Source organism: Cloeon dipterum, chromosome 2 (genome assembly GCF_949628265.1).
Source record: "Cloeon dipterum chromosome 2, ieCloDipt1.1, whole genome shotgun sequence".
Lineage (NCBI taxonomy): Eukaryota > Metazoa > Arthropoda > Insecta > Ephemeroptera > Baetidae > Cloeon > Cloeon dipterum.
The window spans coordinates 13,370,169-13,393,781 of record NC_088787.1 but is presented as its reverse complement, the minus strand read 5'-3'; the positions used below and the strand labels follow the sequence as shown (position 1 = coordinate 13,393,781).

At 43.5% G+C, this 23,613-nt stretch overlaps 1 protein-coding gene across 7 annotated transcripts in view; it reads left to right on the top strand.

Moving 5' to 3' along the window:
- The window catches only part of Ten-a (tenascin accessory), a 336,505-nt gene that overhangs the window by 224,703 nt on the left and 88,189 nt on the right, over window positions 1-23,613 (top strand). The window contains exon 1 of one of the 7 annotated variants that reach the window (XM_065481651.1): window positions 3,410-3,702. The exons of the other annotated variants lie outside the window; for them this stretch is intronic. Coding sequence (XP_065337723.1) covers window positions 3,699-3,702 — 4 coding nt within the window. The 5' untranslated portion in view covers window positions 3,410-3,698. Of the gene's footprint in view, window positions 1-3,409; window positions 3,703-23,613 lie in introns of those variants that run through there. 7 annotated transcript variants of the gene reach the window in all.

Genomic DNA, 23,613 nt, shown 5'->3' with positions numbered 1-23,613 from the left:
AAGGGCATATCATGCAAAATATGCGAGAACGCCGGGATAGTGCCTCCAGCTGAAATATTTGCCTCTGTTTGTAGCCAAAACAAAATAGCTACATTTTCCCTCTGTGCACACTGACAGTCATTAGGACGGAAAATTGCGTGCTGACGGAGAAATCCAACGTGTTTTCCAATGCCGAAAGGTTTTTTATATCTGCCTCAATGGCTAATGGACGTTCACGGAAATCGCCTCTTTGATATGCGTGCGTGTTTCGTATATTTGCTAGGATTTTAGCCACAAGGCGCCCACTGAAATGCTGTCATTAGTAAAGGCTTAGATTAGTGGCCGCAATCAGTGGGTTTATTTTACTGAAATGTGGCATTTTCCATTTCCACTCGAATCCACGTATAATATAAATTAAAACTGCTAAAATATTAAAAAAGAGACCAATAAAACGAGACAATATTCAATTTAATTGAAATTTTCGTGAAACATTTTTCATTTTCCTGCTGGATTACTGGAAAGACTATTAATGAGAAAAATATTTTTAGAACGTTTTTGTTAGTTGAAATTAGTCTATCATTGTTCTTCGATGAAAATATGAGTTAAAAATGTATTATTTGCGGATCAGCAATGTAACTATTCCCCAAACACCCCAACATCCAAAAGATTAACAAAATATAAATAATTTAAAATTTAACTAGCTTGTTTAGTATGGAAAAACACACTTCTTGGACATTTCTTAATCCCCTGTCATAATACCTGGATAAAAATGGAGGTAAAGACTAATTCAAAGCTTTATTAACTTGAACGGGTCGTAAAATATCTTACTTCCAGAATCTAACACCTACTAGCACTAGTTCCTATTGCATTATTCATTGAAGCGGAGGAGCAAATTTGATTGCAGGCACCAGATTTGTAAAATTCCAGCCTTCTGCGGTGCGGTCAAAACCATAAATCTGGAAAGGCGGGCAGTTGGACTAAACGACGTGGGGCCAACTGCATTACTGGGGAAATAAAATAGGAACTCTCATTTGGTCAGCGGAGCTCATATAGTGGTGTGTTGGGAAGAGCGAGGTGCTCTCAAAGATGATCCCGAGAAGGATTCATGGCCTGACCAGGGGCGAGGGTGGAGTGACCCAGATACTTGCACACACACGCCGCCGCCGCCGCCACACACTTGAAAGAGCCAAGCCGCAGCGTCATTATTTGTTATTCCAACGCCGACGAGGTGGTAAATAAAACTACTCCAGCCATACCCACGCTCCACGGGGCAGCACACACACACACACACGCTACAGACTCCGGAATGGAGTAAGACGCGCCGAATAGGAATAAAGGAGAGGAAGAAAACACTCTCACGCAAGCTCTAACAACAAAGAGATCCGACGCATTTCACATTACTTTGAGGGTTGCGAATTTTGGTCAAATTTTTAACAGATATAAAAACGGTTGAATTAACTTTTTTTCTCGGAAAACAAGGTGCTGTGTACCACTAAGAAAATTAATTAGGATCAAGAGTGCTATCATTTTAAGAGTGGGAATTTACTAAACACAGATTATATTTCACTCATGTTTTTAATTATTTTCATTTGTGAGCGCTATGATAGTGAACTCCGTGTTTCTTTACTTTTCACAGCTAGGCAATATCGTGACATACGTGCTGGGCACGTTGCCTACTTACCAAATGCTTAACATGGCCAACTAAAAATCAAACTGAAGAAAATGAGAGCGTCTTTTATGCAAAAACAAAAACCGTTCGTCAAATTTGGACTCAAGTAAAATGAGGGCATTTACGGCGGCAGAACAGTTTAAAGTTCAACACCCTCGGTTACAAACGTGGAGGCTGGAGAACACAGGCGGAGAAGAGAGATCTAAGAGTGACTGCTAGCAGGAATAATAATCACAATTATTCTCCAAGAGGGCGGAAAACGTTGCCTGGCTTCTCAAACAAATATCTTCTGCTTCAACGGAATTCTCGAAAAAATAACAATTTACGATGGTTATTAATATTGGAAGAACCCAGAAAGGCAGTCTTCTGTAAAAGTAGCTGCTGGATGTCATGCAGACATTCGCTCAGAGTGGTGCAGCGAGCTTGATGGGCTCTCTCTCTCTCTCTCTCTCTCTCTCTCTCTCTCTCTCGTCTCTAATTCGCATAAATGTAACCTGATGAATTATTAATGCTAGCTGGGAAACAGAGCTGGCACGAGATAGAAACTGAGCAAGCGGTGGATTTGTTTAGAGCCGCGGAACATAAAAGATTATGAATGATTTAAAATTTAGCACGCGCGCTTTATGCATAGTCGAGCGGGCGGTAGCTGCGTGTATGTGTTGGCTCACAATTTCGTATATGTATATAGTATGTGTGTGCGAGGGTATTCACATTTGAATGCAGTCAGCAGCCAGCCACTCTTGAAGGCGGCTGGCTGCAAGAAGCGAAAGAGTGCCACTGCTGGATATTACGGCTGGATATTAAAATAATTAATGAGTGCGCACACCACCGCACACCGCACCACACCACACGCGCGGAGAGAAGTCTCGCGTGTGTTACTGCTGCTAGTCTCAACCTTTGTGCACTTGAGCTCGGTTGCTCGCACGGCCCGGCTTTTGGGCTCTTGTGTTTGTTGGAGAGCGTTTTCAGCTTAATGAGGATTGAATTTAATGTTTTAAAAAGAGTGTGCCGCCACGCTGGTGCTGCCAGTGAACCAGGCACTGCACATTCAAGGTATATTCTTGTTGGCTTGGCTTGTGTTTGCATTTTGGATTTTTTTTCGCTTCTGGAAATGGGAGGCATTTGTTCGCAAAAATAAAATAAAAACGGGTTGAAAAGTTTTAAGAGTCCTTTGACGGGAACAGCATGTTTTCCATTCACAAGTGAAATTAAATGTCGTGAAAACTGAGTTCATGCCTTCAAAGAGGAATTATTACTGATCATTCATTTTATTAGTAACAATTTTGTCACTATATATGATGAATGCTTTTTCGAACTATTCATTTACATTTCCACCTGAAGGGGTTGTAAATTATTGCAACATTCCACATCTTGTCAATTAGAAATGTCAGCTCAGTGTTTGAGAGGAGTTTCTAATAATTGAAACTATGTATTTGGTACACATCTAACTATCAATTATAATTTAATTATCAAACACTAATTAGTGCTTTGGAACGGAGTGATGTGGACCTCTCGTCGTCAATCAAACAAGAGCTGGAAGAGAAAACAGAGTCGTGAAAAAGATAAACTTCCTCTCGCCTGAGTTGCGAAGAAAAGTGTCGATTTTGGCAAAAAGACGGGAAACCGGGGGCTGCAAAAGCGGCGGTGGGCGAGCTAAAGAGCGCGCGAGGGGCGGCCGAGTGCGCTTGTGCCGCGTCGAGTGCGCGAGAGAGAGAGAGAAAGAGAGGCTGCCTCCGCACCCCGCGACCCTTTGGCCGCTCACTGTGCATTGTGCTGCGCGCCAGCACGGACCGTGTCTCTCCGTCAGCCCTGAATTTCGGTCTGAGAGGCCTGCAAAACGTGTGCCTGCCATCCCATTCAGCGCTGATAACGATGAATGCCGTCGAGTGTACTGGCCGGTGCGTGTAGCTCGGCGAGCCACACAACCACCGTGCCGATTGCGGAAAGGCAGCGCGACTTCTTCTCAGCGAAAGGGTAACCCAACGGCCTCAAAACGTCGTCCAATCTTCCGAGTGCCACTCCCCTCCTCCGGCTGCCGCAGCCCATCAGGATGGGTGAGTTGATTATCGCTAAATTACGTTGCGAATTCAACGCATTTGCATATCCACTGGGAGCCACGGGCGAGCGGATTTTGCGTTTGCAAAATTTCCATTACGCACGTAGCGCACATACACACGCCGAGGGTGCAAATAGCGCGGCGGCGCGCCTGCTGTTTTATTTACGAGGAAAAATCGCGCTCGCGGCGAAAAATGCAATTTCATCGCATATGCTGATACACGCTTTGTTTTCTTTTCCATGCTAAAAACAACACAATTCAGACGAGCAGTAAAAAGCCAAAGGCAAAGAAGCCGTTCGCTCCGCTCTCTCTCTCTCTCGCTCGCTCGCAGTCTGGCTGGCTTTTTCGCTCCTTTGTTTTTCTCCCAGTTTTCGGCCGGGAATAAAGAAAATGTTATTCACTCGGGCACTTATTTATGCGCGCGTTTCTTTCTTTCTTGATGTTATTTTGTTTCTCATAAAACAGCGCTGGCAGCGACCTGTTTCACCCCTGCATGCGCGCGCGTGAAGCATTCAGACCCAGCAGAACGGATGTTTGTCATATTCAGACGTAACTGGGGCTTAAAATGTATTAAAAAAAACAGCAACACACCGAAATATTGTACCCGCACAGGGGTTGTGAAAAATGATAGACGGATCGTGACAACCAGGACTGGTTTGAAATTTTATTGTTTTGTCAATGTTTGTGTTTCCCTCTACCCTTGGATAAAGTGAACAAATCACATAAATTACGTATAGTTTGAAATTAAATCATTTTACTATTTTCTTTGAAATTGGAATTAATAGATTCGAGTATTTGTAAGATTTGTGGCAAACAATTTGCAAAATATGAGTAAGTGTAATTTTATGACATTGAGCTACAGATAGACACCATCAATTATATAAAATAACGTGTAACTAGCGTGGGAAGGCACGCTTTTAGGTGCTCATTAATTGATACTAAATAAATTTAAATATTTATAATATTCAAATTCAAATTAATCAAGATAGAAAAAAACGACGAAGTTTTTTTTGACAGCGAGGATGAAGCCTGGTTTTAATTATATTGAACATGAAAACAACCTCGAGTGGTCGCATTTTTCAAATATTAATCAAGATATGTTCTTCCAAAGGAAAAGTAAAACCATTTTTGCCATGGATTCTTCTGCACAGCGAAATCTCCATTAGCACACTCACTAGGATAATTTGTGCTGCAAATGTAATGATAAGTAGTTATTTAAGGTAACATGCGGTAAAATATTTCAAAATAATGCAAAGCACCTGTTTAAAAGCTACTTTAACTGAAATTTACAAAACAAATTAAAAATATTTAGTTTATTATTCCTCCAATCAAACCTACCAATCATGCACTATTCTCTTTTCAAGGACCGACAGTGACCGCAACATGCTACCCCGACTATTTTTCACATCCCTAATCCACGTATCAGAATTTTTACATAGGGGAAAGCGCTTCATGTTGCGCTCATAATGGAAAATGTCACTCAAAAATACACTCGACCAACGGTTGGAGCGTGTGTGTTGTGAATTCTGCCACCGTCGCTTCTTTTCTGATGCATGCATCACAAACCGCCTATCTACACAACCACCAAGGCTAAGCTCTTTTGTGCGAGTGTTGGAAACGCGTGCACGCAGGCACATACACACATTCAGTCTGTTGGCGCGAAAGTAAAAAAAAAACCTGAGAGAGAGAGTAAGAGAGAGAGAGAGAGAGAGAGAGCTTCTCTGGCGGAGGCGAGAATTTCTGCATTCAAATGGCACCTTCGCCGTATTCCTTCATTGACGCATGAATTTACATCAAGCTTTCAGTTTGGTATAGAGTCTCTTTGTGATTTGGACGCAAACGCACTCGAAATTACCATGAATTTTGAGCGCCCACGCGCAGAGTTTGGATCTGGGCCAGAGCGAAATTTTTATTCCGCTTGTCGGCACAAAAACATGCTAGATGAGCACATTTTACGACTGCATTATTCAAAAGGGCCGGCAAGAGAGAAACTTTTGCTATCTCTCGCGTGTTAATTATTTACATGTTAATGCGCGACTTTATCGATCCATTCGCTGGCGCGGATAAAACTCAAACGAGATTCAAATTAATCTCGTATTTGCTTCCACATTGCAAATTGTGCGGTAGAAAAAAAGTAATAGTTTGACTGAAGCAAGTTAAACTGGTAAATGACTTCCAAAATTCTGAACAACAAACAGATAAGCTCTTCAAGTTTAGATAAAGTTAATTTCTATACTTATCATTTGTAAAAATTACGTCGAATAAGTGATTAGGAATCTTTTAGCTTTACTCCACTGATGTCTCATAGAGTGTGTATTTTGAAAATATGTCACTTTAGGTCCACTCCAAATAAATCAGTGCTTTTGTACTATTTTCCACCATCGTCAGCCACTTTGAACCATAATTGTTACTGTCCCAGAAATTCACAGCTAGTGAGTGAGTGATACGTTTTTTTTTTTTGCTTTGGGAGCATCGCCTGCGTCCCCTCGTAATCGATTTGGGGCGAGCTCGAAAGAATCGTAATGAAAAGCAATTTGCTTTAATCTCCGTGCCACTTGGAAGTCTGTCAACGCCTCTCTTTATTAGCTGCCCGGTTTAAATTAAGCTTAATGCTGGAAGAGCAGCGAGGCAATGCAATTAAAAGAGTGCGGCTGTGGCTGCGACTGGCCGCGCGGCAGACGACCACCGGGCGCGAGCAAATACACACCATTATTCAGCACCAGATGTACGTGTGTGTAATTTGATTTATATTATCACCGCTGTGCATGCAAATGTGTGCATAGCTATTTCGCTGCGAGGGAGTGAGTACAATGTGTGCGAGTAATTTAAGGGTGACTCGTTGTGATAGTGAGGTAAAAACGTGACTGCATTTGCACAGAGCCGCGGAGGGAGGCATGCGGATAATTGCTAATTCATAAGTACAGACGTGCCGAGTTGATTTGCGGCCATTTGGCTAATGCACCGGCAAATGGATTGATTAACGGCCGCGCAAATGTGAATTATTAATTGGACTTTGGAGGTTTTGCCGATTAAAAGTTGCAAAGTGACTGTGATTCGCGGAAACTCGTTCGTGTTTTAGGATTGAAGGGAAGTGAAAAATAGTCTGATGAAAATATCACAAATTTTCAAGGTTTTTTTAACTTCTGAGATGAAGTTACACTTTCTCGAGAAGCCGTAAGAGCGAAATAATTGAAGCTTGCAAGTGGCGCAAGAAACTTGACTAATGAGTGCAATTCAGAGAATTATTGCCTTCCATCTCTACTCCTTTGTAATTTCCTCGCCCGGTCTGTTTATCCCAAATTGCGGATGTAGGTAGCCCAGGCAGTTTAGGGACGAGACGACTGACTGTTATTAGAAGCCTGGAGTCAGGTGGTTTGCAATTAATTTATCTCGTAGTTGGCCAGCAGCAAAATGTGCGCTGGCCCTCGAATTTCGTATCGCTAGATCCGACCGTTCGCTTGGTGAGCTCTGAGACCTTGTTTGCTAATATTGCTTTGATGTGGCGGTGGCGAGGGCCTTCTCGGTTTGGTCGAAACAGTTCAAGCATCAAATACACAGTCGCAGTGTAAATATACCAGGGACCGGCCTGGCTGAGGAGAAGAAAGAACGAAACGAGGCTCTGGGCTGTTAACAAGCAGCCAGACTAACTCCAGGATTCAAATTTGTGGATAGTTTGGGGTCACTGTGGAATGTTTGCCTCTGCCCGAGGGATCTTTTCGTTGGAATTTCGTTTGGTGTAAGTAGTGATCTTGATTGTAAGCCGAGTCCAAAATTGTAATGGTATACCATTGCGAAAGGAATTTCGGATTCAACTCTGAAAATCATGACGTAGCTAAATGCTCAATACAACGTTAAATGTCTCTTGTTTTTTATGTTTCTATATAATTCTAGAGTCACATCATGGTTGTAAACATGAGATTAAATATGTACCTTCATGAATCCGTTATGACTGGTGGTAATGATTCATTTCAATGCAAAAAAACCAGGGGTGTCAACAAAAAACAGCGAATATAAATGCTTCATCAAGCTTCCTTTCAAAACACACGGTATCCAAGACCAATTTTTTCTTTATTTTGCTAGCCATAAATTTTGATTCGAAGGCAATTCCAATGGGACGCCAGACTGAGCTAACATGCAGTGCCGTGCCTGATTTCCGATGTATCGCCGAGCCATGCATCCACGATTAAGGGCAATAAATTGCACGGAAAGTACTATCGTATCTGGAACACTGCCGTGTGTGTACATCTGCAGCAGCAGCAGCAGCCATGAATACGGCCTCATCTAAAATTTAGCCTGGCGAACGATGACACGGCAAACGCGGTTGACTCAAAACAGATTCGGGCACAACAGCCGAGAGCAGACGTACCCTACTTTGGGGTAATGACGGCTTTTTGTCGCTCTGTGCGGTGCACATATACGCACACCGACAAGCGGCGCGTTGCTGTGTGCCCATAATAGAGATAGGTCTAGCTGCTACTTTATCGACACCCAGCACCGCCATGAATAACACATCACACTTGCGCCTATAGTGCATATGCGCTCACACTATCAGCTTTGCCAATCATTAATAATGCTAACATATACAATAGGATCAGCACGATAGTGGAGTGACAATGTACGCGCGTTTGTGATTGAGGCCGTGACGGTTGCAGCCGTCGATCGAAACAATTCAAGGTAATTTCAGGTCTGCAATGTATGGGGTTCAACACATTCATTTTTACAGAGGGATAAATAGAATCTTTCAATGGGATTTCAAATTGGGATTATGCATATATACTCAAAAGTCCATTCAATGAGAAGTTAATCTGAAATGTTACACTGGTTTGGATTTACTGAAATATTTAAAAAAATAGCTTCTAGAATTCTCAACAGAATTTTCTGAAAGAGTATAACACCCTTTAAAATAAAAATTGTATGTGTAAATTACAATTCACAAGCTATGATATATCATTCAATGAAGACTTGCCGCGATTTTGGGTCTCAAACTTAATCGAAATACAGCAAGGAGTAGTTTTTGATTCTAGTTTATTGGATTGCAGTGGCTCATCACAGATTTTGGCCAACATTTGTAGCGTGTCAACGTTTTTTTGTATTTCCATTTCTATCCCAATCCCTCGTGCAAACTATAAACCCTGCTTTTCTGAAATCTGTAAGGAATGGCATGCCTCGTATCGCGGTCGTTTGTGAGTGCGAGCGAGTTTAACGCCAGCCCACCAGCATTGTCGTGGCGCACACAGGTCGCTTGATGCCTTCCACGCATGAATAATGCATAAATAATGCACACTGCGAACTTTGCACTCTGAGAGATTTATCTGAGAAAAAAGGATTGGAAATCACTTCTCACGCGCACATCCCGCTCTCCGCTCTCTTCTTCTCCCGGTCTGACCCCGAAATAAGATTGATAGTCACTGGAGGAGCATTAAAACCTGCTGATGCCCCGACGCCTGCTGTTAATCACGGCATTAAATGGATTCTTGCGCCAACTCCCGGCCATGGCAGCGTTCAATATTTAGAAGTGCTTTCTTTCCTTTAGCTGCTCACTCGGCGGTCTCTCACGAAAATCTCCAAGGGGCATCCATTTTCACAAAACAGCGCCAGCGAACTGCTGCTTCGATCGCTTTCGCACCTTGGTGCGCACATTTGAATTTTAAATTCGTGTTTTGCAAACATGTCAGACGTAATCACGAATGCCCGGCTTCTACAACGTTATTATACTTAGGGTGGAAGATTTGAAACGCACCAAATTCAAAGGCAATTGAAATGCTCAGCTTTGTCAGATATTTCCGAAAATTTACGGTATAGATTGTCAATAATCCTTGAATGGCTTCGAGGAAAACCTAATGGTTTGCAGTTCTAGGAATTATTTGATGCAAAATTGGGCAATTATTTGCCTACATAATTTTCCATTCGTAAACCGATCGATCCCTACACACACAGCTTGGTAGCAGAAGGAGCCCTTGAAATGTTAACCGCAACACTGGAAATGACGAGTGAGGTAGAGAAGCGTGTCGAATTTAAAACTGAAAAAATGACCAGCTCGTCCTTTTACCCTTGTTCTAAATAACTCGATTACTTTGATAAACGAAATTAGCATGGCCTCGCGCTTCCTCTGAACAGCGTTTTGAAACGAGACACCGCCGTAGACCAGCACAAAAGGTTGCACCGAGGGGTGCACACACAAACCACGCAGAAAGCATCGGATATCATCAAAGAATTAATTTGCATTCAACTCTTCCGTGTGCGAAACGTAATCAAATTACGATGCAAATAGAATTATCCGCTCTACGTAAATAGAACAGAGCGCGATATTTGTCGAAGCGGCACAGCTTCTGCTGCTACGTAGTATCAAATTAATTAATTGAATTACATTTGCAACGCTCAATACCGCATCCGTGCCGAAGAGTGAATGGCAGCCGAGTCGAGAGCAAACATCAGCAAATGCCACTTGGAGAGTTTTGCGCGCAGGAAGGGACGTGTCACACTCGAGCGCCAGCAACAACTTTGCCGGCCGGATAATGAGGGCCGTTTGTCCAACTCAGCTTTCAGCCCGGCAAGAAAATAAATAATCATGTACCAACCAGCCGGGCTTGTGTACGTGTTGACCTAGTCCGGTGTAATTATTTATGACCTGTAAAGCGAGTAATGACATTCAGTGACGGCAGTGTGGAAAGAAATGTAAACGTGCGCGACATGCAATCTGAGAATGCTTCCGCGAATACGAATACACAGGTAGCTTACTCCTCGACAAAAATCACTGCACTGGCTGAGAAAGATCGATACAAAAGGTACAAATAGACTGTTTTTAGATAATGAATGGTTTTTTGAACATTGAAACATATTTTGTAAAAATTGCGAGCGAATGAAAATAGTTTAAGGATGCCTTAAATGGTCTTTATCCTGAATTCATTTTTAAGGACGCCCAGATTTTAATTTTCAAATAAAAGAACTTGACTGTACGAATGAGTGATTCAAAATAATTATTATTTACCTTCACCTTGTTGTGGCATAAAATGACTTAATAATTACGCCAGAATCGCCAGAATATTTATTTTTTTCTTGCCAAGGATGTTTTTTCTAGCTGAAACGTTAAAAGAGTTTTATTATTCATTAGCTTTTTAATTTTTCTCTAGTAACCAATATCAATGTCATTTGAATAGCCATTCGGCTGAGAGAGTGAAGCCACTGATTAGCATAATTAAAACAATATTGCTGTGCATGGTGGTTAAAAAGTGCAATTTTCTCCTTCGTCGGGCAGCCGTAGTTCATTAGGTCGCGGCTTAATTGGAGCACTTTCGCCGTTGCAAACGAGCACTTTTGCATATTAACCGCCACAAATGCGCCCCCATGTAGTCATCATTGCGCGCACCAATTGTGTTTTATATTTCCCAGCTTGGTGCTGCCGGCGAACAAGCTAAAGCATCCAAGCGCACGCACCAGTGTAGGCACTCTGGCGGTCCCTAACCTAGTTTTAAAATGTCATCCTTTCAACCCCCACACAGCAGCAGCAGCAGCAGAAAGCTTGATGCCATTAGGTACTAACGTGAATACTAATTTGCGTCTAATGGATGGCTTCCGCTTTGGGGAAATTCAATAAAGACGCCGCCAGGCGGACCCCTTTTTATATTCGGATTTCACCGAATGCTTGGGAATTTCGCGAACGTCCCTCTTAGTTCTCCGTTGCTAATAAAATTTCTCTGGGATGAGAGAGCAAAAGGGCGAGTGCTCCTTCAACACGCGCTGTTGAAATTCAAAACGTACGCTCTCGCATATAGCTTCCCGGTCTCGATTTCAAGTGCTGCGACGGGTCCTTCAAATTTATTAATGTCTCCACGGCTTTCAACCCGGCTGAAGAGAACTCATTCACGACTAAATAAAAGCCTGTGTTTTGGTCATCAAGCTTTGTGGGATATAATTTTATTTTTACGCAAGGCGGTACTTGAAAGATTAGCATTTTTTTATTCCTCGATTTTTTTTAAATTATTACCAATTTGTTTGGATGCTAATTATTGTATTAAAATATAGAAAGTCAGAAAAAATTAATCATTGGCAGATGATTGTGCAACAAAATATCGCAGCGATCCCATCATTTGAAACTTTGTTAGTAACAAACCTAAAAATCACACAAAACGTTGCTGATGCTCATTTCAGGGAAGTAGAAACACATCCGTGCGATTCAGAAGCGCCGGATTTTAGGAGGCCAACGCCCAGTCGTCGTCGTCAGACCGCAGCCGCACCGATATAATTTGATACTTTATTTGAACTCTCACCAGCCGGCGAGGAGAGCGGCACTTGGAAGAAAGTTGGAAAGAAGCGTCTCGTCGCCCTCGGATCTGCTTGCTCGCTCATCTGGCACGGCGATGTTTGTGTCACGACCTTTAGGAGATCGATGGGCGACATGGCTTGCGACAGGAGCGTGTCTTCCCATCGGGAAATAGGACCACCCCGTGTCACACCGGTGAACACGGCATAGATCTTCACTCGGCTGAAAGATAAGCCTGCACCTAGAGCGCGCTACGTGATGTCGGAATGAGGCGGGATAAATCTTCGCCGAGAACACGCACTTTATAATACTTCCACTCGGATTTGGCGCCCTAATGGCCCGCAGGTGCTGGAAATTTGACCGATAGCACGGATTTGAACCGCCCATTTGCGGCACACACACCCTTGCTAAATTGACTCGCCCTCGCCAGATTTGTCAGACTTCTCAAAACTTTCCAGGTGGCAGCGTTTGTGCCTAAGCACTTCCACGAGGCTTCAGAAAAAATAAACTTCTCCATCTCGTCAGTTAAATTTTTAGGCGTTGCAATGTTTGTTGCGTAGTAACAAAACGATTAAGAAAACGTTCATTTGAACGTCCGCAGCGGCCATTTGGTGGGATGAAACGAGAATAATTGTAGATTGCGTTCAATAAATCAAGTCGGCTCCTATAAAGAGAAAAACCAACTGTTTTTTAACGCTTTTGGAAAAAATCAGATTACGCATTGTTCGTTGCCAGCAACAATTTAAATTGTAAAAAATGCTTGATTTGTGTGTGCCAGAGGAAAACGCACGTTAATCTGCGATTGTAATGACTCTCCGTATTTTTTAAACATTTTACAATGGCCATAAAACAAGGCTGCGCGCCCAGAACGGACAAACACAGGCGGTGGCGTTGTTGAAAGCGCGCGCGACTATTAAAATAAAGCGGCGACGCGGCGCTAGAAAAAGCAGAGCAGGCGTCCTTGTTAAACAGCTCATGTCTGGTGCATGGCCCAAAACATGGCGCTCGCAGCACCAGCATTTTAATGACCGGCCATTTGTCGACGGAGCCATCCATCGGGTGTAGAGCAGTGCAAATTTTCGTTTATTCCGCGAAAGCGACGGGCCATTTCAGTGCGCGAGTAATTGATTTCGCAGTTTCACGCACGAAACTGTAATCATTTTCGGCCTGGTGCGGACTGCCTGCACGACGGGCAGCCGCGAATTTTTTGCTTGGTTAAATTTCAATTTGGGTCTGCGGCAAATGAAAATCCTTGGTGGGATGGATCCTTGGTGAGCTGCTGGCGCGAGGCATTCTCGTAAAATAAACACAGCCGTCTTGAATTATAACGAGGAGATAAATTCCCAGGTGACGACAGAACGAGCGGAAAGTTTGCCAGTCACGAAATTGAGCCACCCGAATTCATCCTCTGTAAAAACACAACCAGATTTATATTTCCAAATTACTGCTCTTAAACCTACTCTGGGATGTGATTAAATTTCTTTCTCCTCGTGGGAAGGACGAGCTTGATCTGGTTTGCTGAACGTGGAGGAGAAAAATCGCGGCCGATGATCGTGTGGAAATTATGCCTGATATCATTCCACCCCGAGGCAATGGAAAAAATGATGAAGATTCAAAACCGATTCGCAACTTTTTTTCCTACCGAGAGATAACTTTTATGTGCGTGCTCGCGCTGGGAAAAACTTTGCGAATGGGGCTTGCAAAGTTGATGCCGGCCAGATTTCGGCCTCCTCGCTGGCTCTATATTTTGAATATTATTTTTCATTGCACGTACTCGCCATCTATCTTTCATGTTCGAGTATAAAGCGACGGGAGCGGCTCTCTTAATGGGTTTGTATAAGCGGGAAAAATTCTACATACATTCTCTGTTCGTTCGAAAAATCAGTCTGCTCTTTTCGCAGGCGAGGCACACATTTTGTAGAGATGAGAGAGAGAGAAAACATAATAAACGTTGCTCAGCGTGTTATTCATCAGCCCCAAAATCGTTCAGTCAGTCAGACACATCGAGCGAGAAAACTCCACCATCAGCAGTCACGCCGGGTATTATTCTAAACTTTTTCCCAGTCTTAATTTCCACGCTCGAGAGGCAGTAAAACCGTCATTGGCCGAACGGAACATTTATCTCTGCTCGTTTTTTGGCCATTTTTCCTCATTATTTCATTTGCTATGCCAAATGCTCAGCTCTCAGCCGGCAGTTGGCTCTCTCTCTTGTGCATGCTTCAAACTGGAGCAGTGAGCGCTTTTGCAGAGCCGTTACTATAATCTAACTTCCAGGCGTACTTTATCATTCTCGTCGACACGACCTTTCCTTTCTTTCTATAAAACATGCTCATTCTTCTTTATGATCCTCTCAGATTTCTTCCTCTCGTCTCTCTCTCTCTCTCTCTCTCCCTCTCACACTACCTTTGCGCCGCCAGCGCACACAATGCAGGCGGCATCGCATACTTCCTCATTACTCGTGATTTACAATGCGCGCCGCTCGCTTTTTCGCCTTAAACAAACTCTCGCTGGTGTGTTCGGTTGATAAAAGTGATCGATTTTCTGCTCTCGAGATCGGCATACTTAAGTTTATGCCCGTGTCTGCTGCTACACTTAAATATTTTTCACAAAATGGTCTGTGAAATTTATATTGGGCATTTATTTTACACTATATTTGAAGCTTTGCTCTGTGCCAGATACGAGTTTTCGATCGAGCATAGCTCGTACTGGTTGCTTGTTTTGTGCTTACTGTTTCTAGCAACAGGAGCACGATCCAATACAGTTCATGCTCGAATTGACTTATGTATTTTTGACGTTTTCTTGAAGGAAAATATTAAAGTAATGAAATTTTCACTTGAGAAAGACTAGAGTGTAGAGAGAATTTTAACGGAATTTTCCATGTTGTTCGTAAGTATCGTAAGTAGCTAGATACAATTTTGCTACACATTTAAGAATTGATTGTTTCCTTTTTTGCAACAATAGGGAAAGAAATTCAAGTTTGTTTCTTAAGTAGTGATTCTTACTCCTGACCTACCTCAAGACTCTGCAGGAGCGACCATGTTTGAATAGGCTTTATTACTGTTGCGCAAAGAGCACAAACTTAAGATTGAGATGACGGCGCTGAATGGTTAGTTCTTGTATATTATGCTGAATGGCTTTGGGAACAGCAGGATATGAATTCAGAATAGGTATAGCAACTAGCACTCAAGTTGGAATTGGTTTCCTCTGTGTTCTTTGTCCTTTACGCAGGAAACGCACGAACTAGATTCGACTTTTTGCTATAAGCAACTAGCCCGAAAATTGGTTTCCAGCGACTGCCACCGCCAAATTCCATTTCCGCTTGCAAAGGCGGCTCGGAGGAGGAATCAAAGGGCAAATTGTTTTTGCCCAAATCGGATCCATTGATCACATTCCAGAGTGTGGAAATTGCTAGCCCGCCCGCAGCTTATGCATACAACAAGCAGCTTCATTTCCAACTTCTAATAAGCCCTTCTCAATCCACTGTAAACACATCAAAGACAAGCAACAGCTTTGCACTGCGGAGGACGCCTCCGCCGCCCGCCGCACCTTTTGTATTCCGCCATTACACAGATTACGCAAGTGGAGTAAAATAAAGCCAGAGCAGCCATTCCAGCAGTGCTGTGACCCGAACTAACTAGCGCAGACCAAAATTACAGCTTCGGCTGGAATGCCGGAGAGCAAGCGGGAAACCATTATGGAAATGCGTCTGCTCATTAATTCGCTCAAAATAACGCCCCTTAAAATTCAAATTTGGGACGCCTTCTGCTGTTTGGACTAGATTACGCTACGGAGCGGCAGACGAAGGGTTGAAAATTGACATTCAGTCCTGAAAAGGGCTTCGGAGCAATGCCATACAAATCATCCTTTCTTCGGAGCAACAAATACTAAACTCTTTTGCAATTAAATTGTTCCTGAGCTCCTGTATTAATAAGAACGCTAGAAAGAGAGGCTCATTTTAGATTTAGAAATCCTTGAAAATTTGATCCTGAGCATAAAGTTGCAAAGTGCTGCTTTGGCCTTTTACTGAATATCCAATTTACTTTCCCGTGTACTTTTCCGTGACCTTTGCCACAAGACTAAACGACCAAGACGCAGCGTGCACGCGTAATTGAGCCAACAGATTTTGTGCCCCGGCTGCACTTTCTGATTCGTCATGTCCTCGGCTAATAAATTCGACGCCGGCTTAATATTGAAACTCAATATGTGCCCGGTTGCTGCTGCTTTTTCATTCGCATCCAGCTAGTGCAGGAGCCGAGGATATTAAAAGAAGGAACAAGACTACTTCGTGATATATTACGGCGGCGGCGGCGGAGGAGGAGGAAAAATGTGCTTGCCTTCTCCCCACGGCTGCGAGTAATTTGAATTTCATGCAAGTTTGATGCGAAAGGGCATGTTTCATTGACGTTCACTTGGGCCACCCCCCAGCCGTCGCGCGTACGCGGTCTGATTAGTCACTTTAATGGACATTAATTTCGCCAGCAGACATTTTTTATTGTCTGCCCGTGCGAAATTTACGCCGGCACACTTTGTCATAATGAAACAGCTCAAACAGCCATAAATTTTGCTCCGCGGATATGAAATTATGTGGACGAGTCGATCGGATCTTTCCCTCGCACCGCCCACCCACCTCACTCAATTAAGCCTTTTTTTATTAAATTCCTTCGGCATGCGTAGGACTGTTAACTTACACCGCACAGTTAAAACTGGATCTGCAGAACAAACATGCGGCTTTTGGATTAAAAAGTTGCGGCGTTGCGAAATAATTTATGCTTTGTGTGGTTATTTTTCTCGGCCTGGCATGTTTCTTGTGAAATATTCATTTTTATTTCGTTTCATTTCTCTCGCTGCCTCTCTTCCTTTCTTCCTTTGTGGCTGCAGCTAGCTTTTGATACACGCCTCAAGCCTTTCTCGCAAAACGCAGCTGCCTTTGAATTCAGAGAGAGAGAGAGAGAACTCTGCAGCCGCCTCTTCAGCGGCTCTCCTCCCCCCGCCAGCCCCCGACACACAGCTCACCCGTCGTCGCACGTACACTCTACTGCTCCTACGTTTTGCACTTGCATATATGTATCCGCACAGGACATACATTCATGCATACGTGTGTGTATGTGTATGTGTGTGTGTGTGTGAGAGAGAGAGAGAGAGAGAGAGAGAGAGAGAGAGAGAGAGAGAGAGAGAGAGAGAGAGAGAGAGAGAGAGCACAAAAAGCCGGTCCATTATTTGTTCACTTTGTTCCGACGACGGTCCCAGAGCAGTGAAACACTCCTCGTAATTAATTGCCAGCAGCATCATTTTTGAATGCATTTTATTTAAGCAGACAGCTGTGCTCTCACTCTTTCGCTCGGCTGAGAATTTGTTATAAATGCACGTGGAAGTGCTGGGTAGAGGTGGGTGAAATAGTCATGCCGAGGGCTGTGCAAAATGGCATTGTAGTGCGCGCGCGGCACACACATGCACGAAATCTACCCTTAGGGGAATTTTCTCTTTGATTTAGTTGTATACTCGGTAAAAATTGCTGCGATTCGCAAAATGGTGCTTCAACAAATTTTTACTTTAAAAATTACTTGCCTGCCACACTGTAGCTGAAATGGGCACAGACCAGGAAGACTACATTTCTTTTTTTTACCAGAGCGTGGAGCATAATTTGATATAGCATAGACATGATTACAGCTCTGAATTTTCCAAATATCTTACCAAAATTCGCTTTGAGAAAGTGATGAGTTGCTGTTGTCCAATGAAGCATTATTTTGACAGCATTCAAAGAAGTGTTAAATGAGAGGAATTGAAAATGCACCACATTGATTTTTTCGTTCCTCCCTTCATTTTTCTTAAGACACACGTTTTTTGCCATCATGTTCCAAAGCTTTGCTGATTTCACGACGAAATTAATTTGTCTCGAGACAACTTTTTTCACACCCCTGCCGTCATGTGGTGCAGAGAAATGAGCTAACTCGTTTTCTCTCGTGCTCAAGCAGTTTTAATGGCACAGATAATGGATTCGGAACATGGAAAAAGTTGGTGCTAGTTTATATTCTCACTCAGTATGACGACGATCATTTTTCATAAAGCCGAACCGCATACTGAAGTCGCTATTTATTGATCGCGTGCGTCGCTGGTGGTCGTTAGGATATACTTCTGGAAAAAGAATCAAAACGAAATCTGAAAAGTAACTTGGGAGCGTTGCTTTAGTACTGCTTATTAGCATAGACTCTCGCTTTGAAAGAGAGACACGTCCGGAAAAGTAGAAACGCGCTCTGCCCGAGTTTCTTCCTGCGCTCATTCTCATTCATGGTTGGGCTCGCAGCCGGCTGAAACACAGAGAGCGCGCGGATGACCTTTTCGACCCGCCGAAAAATCAATGAGAATGGTGTGCGCTGAATTTGTTGGTGCTGTGTTGTTATTTTGTGTGCGAGCGAGATAAGTAGAGCACCAAATCAGCGAAATCTCCCCCTTGCCTGGCTCACGGCTACACCAGCGGCAAGTGTAATGTGTTTAGTGAAACAAAACCGAAAGCAAATTGAGACACGATTGCTGCGATTTTCGATAAAGAGCGTTCGTGTGTGATTTCGCTACGTGCGCGGAATTCGGCACGCTGATGCAATAAGTTTTGATTCCGAGCGAATTTTGTCGGTGCACACGGAGAACGTCTCTTTTCCACTATACGCGCAGCGCACTGATGTTCGAATTACATTATCATTTAATACATGCACCGTTATCAATTTACCGAACGCTCTCCCGTGGGATTAACAAATAATGCGTGGGAAGCAAAAACCAGATTGCAGTCGCACATATGCGCAGTGCAATTTCATAACGTGCGCATGCAGTGCAACCGTAATTAATGAAGCTCTGATGCAATTGTAAACGCTGCCATTATCAGTCTGGCTGAACCTCTCCACCTCGTCACGTGCGGTGGTAAATCACGATTGCTTATTTAACTCATCAGCAAACAGAACGTGTCCTCCGGTGTGTTTCATTAATAAATCAGACCGGTATTCGTTATCATCAGCGGCGCCATAAATTGCACGCTGCTTGCGATGCTACTTGCGAATCGACCTCTCCGCTAATAGGCCGAATGTAATTCGCTGATAAATTATCATCTCTCTCGCCGTCTTTAAGTGTGTTAAGAGCGACTTGAGGCCGGCGAGATCGCTCCGATGCAGCTGGTCCCTCTGACTGATAGGGCAAAACCGTCAGAGCGAGTGTCAAGTCCCATTCCTCACCCAGCTTTAATGAGTCTTGTCTATCCCTCTCCGCCGCTGGCCAAACTTCTTGTAATTCAATTCTCTCTCTCTCTCTCTCTCTCTCTCTCTCTCTCTCTCTCTCTCTCTCTCTCTCTCTCTCTCTCTCTCTCTCTCACTCTCTCACTCTCGTGTGTCGAGTGAAAGGTATTATGCGCCCTGGTATCAAACTTGCCTCGCAGACTTCATAATTCGAGCTCGCCTCCCTGATCATTAGATAGATTGCCGGCGCCTCCGCCCGCCACTGGGCTTGCACCCAGTTTTGCTCCTAAACAAAGGCGGCAGGGTGCCACGGATCGCAAAATACATATACATTCTCGACCACAATAGCTCCGGGTAATTTGATTATTTTCCTTAATGCTGCTGCCTACCGTGCCATATATATATTGAGAATTGGGGTCTGAACTTTGCGGCAATCGCCCTTAATTAACGGCCCACACATACTGCCCAAACTTGTGCTATGCGCGAGTTTGTACTACACGGAACGGAACATCCCTTATTTGAGATTATATTGAAACTGTAACTTATCTCTCCACACAACAGAATCCAAACAATTCGTTAAGAATTGAGAGGCACGTTATCATGAAATTAAAATATAAAAGCCGAAGCAACATGGAAGTTGTTGGTTTCATTGGATAATTAAGGAAAGGAGAAATGTTGAAAGGTATTTAAAGATATTTTTGATTGAAAACGCGTGGTGCTCACAGATTAAAGGAAATAATTGAAATTTTATCCGATGGTTTAATAAAGAATACGTGGTACGATTTGACCAACAATTGATCATCGAGGTTGAAATAAATAAACACTTCTGCAGCATTTATCACGAGAAAAAATATACATTATGTCAGTCCACGAATTAGTGGAAATTATGATTGCTAATTTTCAACAATTTGTTGACTAAATTAATAAAAACAGCAGGTAAAATGTAAATATATACCTTGAAAATCTAATCTGAAAATTTTTTGGTTCAATCGGCTCCTAATATCTATCACCGATGAATTTTTAGAGAATTTTCATCTTGTGCAAATAGTCAAATTTCACTTGCATTAAAAATCCAACGCCCCCTTGAATTGGTCCCACCCAAAAACTACTCAATGATTTACTAATTAATGCACCTCTAGCACTCAAATTCTGGATTTATATCACCCAAACTTCTTCAACTGTCAACTGTAATGACATCCACTGCACTACTCATCATCAAATCCTTCCCGATTAATTTTTTCGCACTGGAAAGGTCTCGTATTTATCCGCAAAGTCCCATTGACAAAGGAAGCAGAATGGCTCGTCGACGCTGTGGTCAGCCTTGGGGGTCCAGCGTGACGAATTATCTGGTCTCAATCCTCGTCCGCCCCATGCATCAGCAAGAGCGAGCGAGCGAGCGAGCGGGCAGGCACACATTGCGCTCGTTTTTCTCCGCTAATACTGGCCTGCTCTCGCACATTACCACTAATGTAGACACCCGTGTGCTAATGCGGAGATGCAGTCTGGCCGCAGTAGCGAGCGGCAGCAGTTGCACATTAGTGGCGAGCGGCGTTCAGCTGGCCGATATTAATATCCATCTTCGCACATTGCGCTGCAGTTATATTGGCAGCGATTAGCCGGCCATGTGCGGCGGCATTACGGCTGCAGCCACCCGGGGAGTCAGTCGGCCAGCAGCAGCAGCAGCTTTGTTCGATGTGCACAGTGACGAATTCTCGCCTTGGCACATCTCCGCGCGCGTAATTAACCTTGCCCGCTGCGGGGCGTGTTGACTTTTAGGGGAGCTTAGCTCAATTTACGACCTCTTGCCTGACAAATGGCTGCATTTGTTGATAGGAAACGGCGGGGTTGACTCGAAAAAGCTAATAAAATTCTGAATTTTAAATTTGCTTAACCTTGGAGGTAAGACGGGGGTGCTGAGAGAGATAAAAGTAAATTGAATATCACATATTTATGGGTTGCATAAAATATTTCCCCCTCTCGAGCGCGAAATTGCATTACACCGGTGGGAGCTTTGTATGTGCGCCTGCTCCATTTCACAAGCGAGGAATTTCCTGAATTTTATTTCAGCTTTAAAAAAGAAATATCAGCTTTTTATAAAACTGTATACGTCGTCTCGGCTTGTTCTGCTAACTGAATTGAAATTCATAATTCACAGTTCTCAGAAGCTAAAAGTTTGATGAAGTAGAATACGTATTGTTTCTTTGTGCATATTAACTCTAGATTGCTTTCTGCCGTGATTACTCTCTGCTGCAAAAAGTACCGCACAGCTCGCAGAGCAAAACAGAGTTACAATCGCATAACTTATTCGTAGTGCTGAAAATGCGGGTTTATGGTATAAAAAAATCTGCGAAATCACAATATTTCACAGCGAGGCTGATGTAGGAAAATAAATTGAGGACTTTTTAACCTGTAAAAAAACAATCAAATCATTTTTGTAGCCATCATTTGAGAAAGTCTGTAAAATGAAAACTCAGTATGAAAGAGCCAAAATTATTCGTACTGTGGAAAGCTTAACAAAATGTCAGAAATAGATGGAAATTTTATTCCATCATCAAAAATAGCTGCGAAAGTTAATACTTTATGCAAAAGCCGTCGCTTGTAGCACGATGCATCTCCCGCGGGACTGCACACTCGCCTGCTGCAGCATAATAATCTGATTATGAGGCATCACAGCGTACAAGTGTGCGCCTATCAATCACCGCCGCAAGACACCCAAACAGCAATCCATCATGGTGGCGGCAGCGGCGCGAATGTGTGCCGCCCGCCCGCGCACAATTTTTATTATCAAAACGCGAGCACTGCGGTTTGGTCGTCCGCTGCCATTCGATTAAAATTGCACCCAAAAGTGCTCAGTCGGGCTGAAAATGCCATCACCGCGGATTGGCTCGAGCGAGAATGCAGCCTGAATGGATCTGTTTTGTAGCTCAGCTTGTTATTCGGTCCGCTGGATCGATTCCAATGGGTAATATTCGTCTGCCTTCACGCCTAATCCGGTGTAACAGCACAGCGTCCAAACTCAATTTCGGATTGGTTCGGATGTGTATTCAAGTTTGTCTTTCATGTAAATATTAACACATTGAAAATCGACTAATTTGGCTTAGCCGCACATGTTTGAGTTTGGGAACGTTCCAAGTAAGTCTAGTGTCTCGTTTCATTTTAAAATTTGTTAACGAAAAGCAGCCAAATCAAGCAGAAATGTTTATCTGATACAAACTCGAATTCTAGCTGGAAGCGCATGATGAACACGCTCTAGCAATGACGCAGCAGCGGTTCGTGTGGCGGATAAAACTTTTCTCGATACTTTTTATATTTCTCGACAGTCGTTCAAGCTGTCTGGAGAGCTGAAAATCGTGCCCGGGCGGCAAATTCGGTGCTGTCTGTGCGTTGAGCAAGCTGGCGAGCAAGAATGGAAAAGTAGGCATTACTCTTTATGGATTTCCCATCGACCCCCATAACTTTGTTTTTACCAATAAATGCCAGTCCATTGCTTTCGGTGTGTGTATGTGTGTTCCGCAGCTTGGAATTCCAGCACCCAATATTGTATTGAAAAGGAAAAAACGGAGGGAAGGAAAATAAAGAAGGATATAAAGCATTTGTGCCGTGTGTGTGCAATGCAGACAGGGTGGCGCAATCTAGGCTTTAGGCTTTTTCACTCCTTTCATTGAGGACTGCTTTAAATAGATAAATAAACAGAATTTAAAACCAGGCTTTTTCGTCTCACGGAACAGAAAGTAACATAAAATCTTGCACGGATCGAACAGCTAAAATACGCAACCCCTCGAATATATCTCCACTTTTGCTGAAGGAAATTCTAGTTTTATCGCGAATGTCCAAATGCGGGCCCAAGAGCGAGCAGGCGCGTGAGGTTTCCCAACGGAGACTTTCTTCCTTTCCATTCTTTCTGGCTGGCGCGGCAGAATACATAAAGCTCCACAAAAAGGGTCAATCTAGCTCCACAATAGCTGATGCCAACACACAGAAGCAATAGCCTTTCACACTCGAGATGCAGGCAACCCTCATTACTTCAAATGAAGCAGCCGCTGTTGTTCTGCCCAGCATACACACACACACAATCCTTTTGCCAGAATTTCGCACACAGCGTCCGGCACTCACTCGCTTTCCTCATTTCGCTCCTTTTTGTCCGCCCCGCTAAAAACAATCGCTCTCTTTTGCTCTGTTGTTGGCGGCCAGGGGTGGGTGGCGGCGTGTCCGTTCGTCCCTTGCTTTTGCCTCGCAGCGCATTGTCCAAACAAAACAGCGTGCGTTACAGTACAAACACTGCTTATGCTGAGCTGGACACGCTGCAAAAAGGGGGCGGCATTTCAGAACTCCGCCAGCGTAATTAAAATGCGAGCAAAAACGGCCTCTGCCTTCTTTTAAATCCTTTGTGATGCAAGCGCCACGTTTGCGTATAAGAAATTACGCTTCGCCT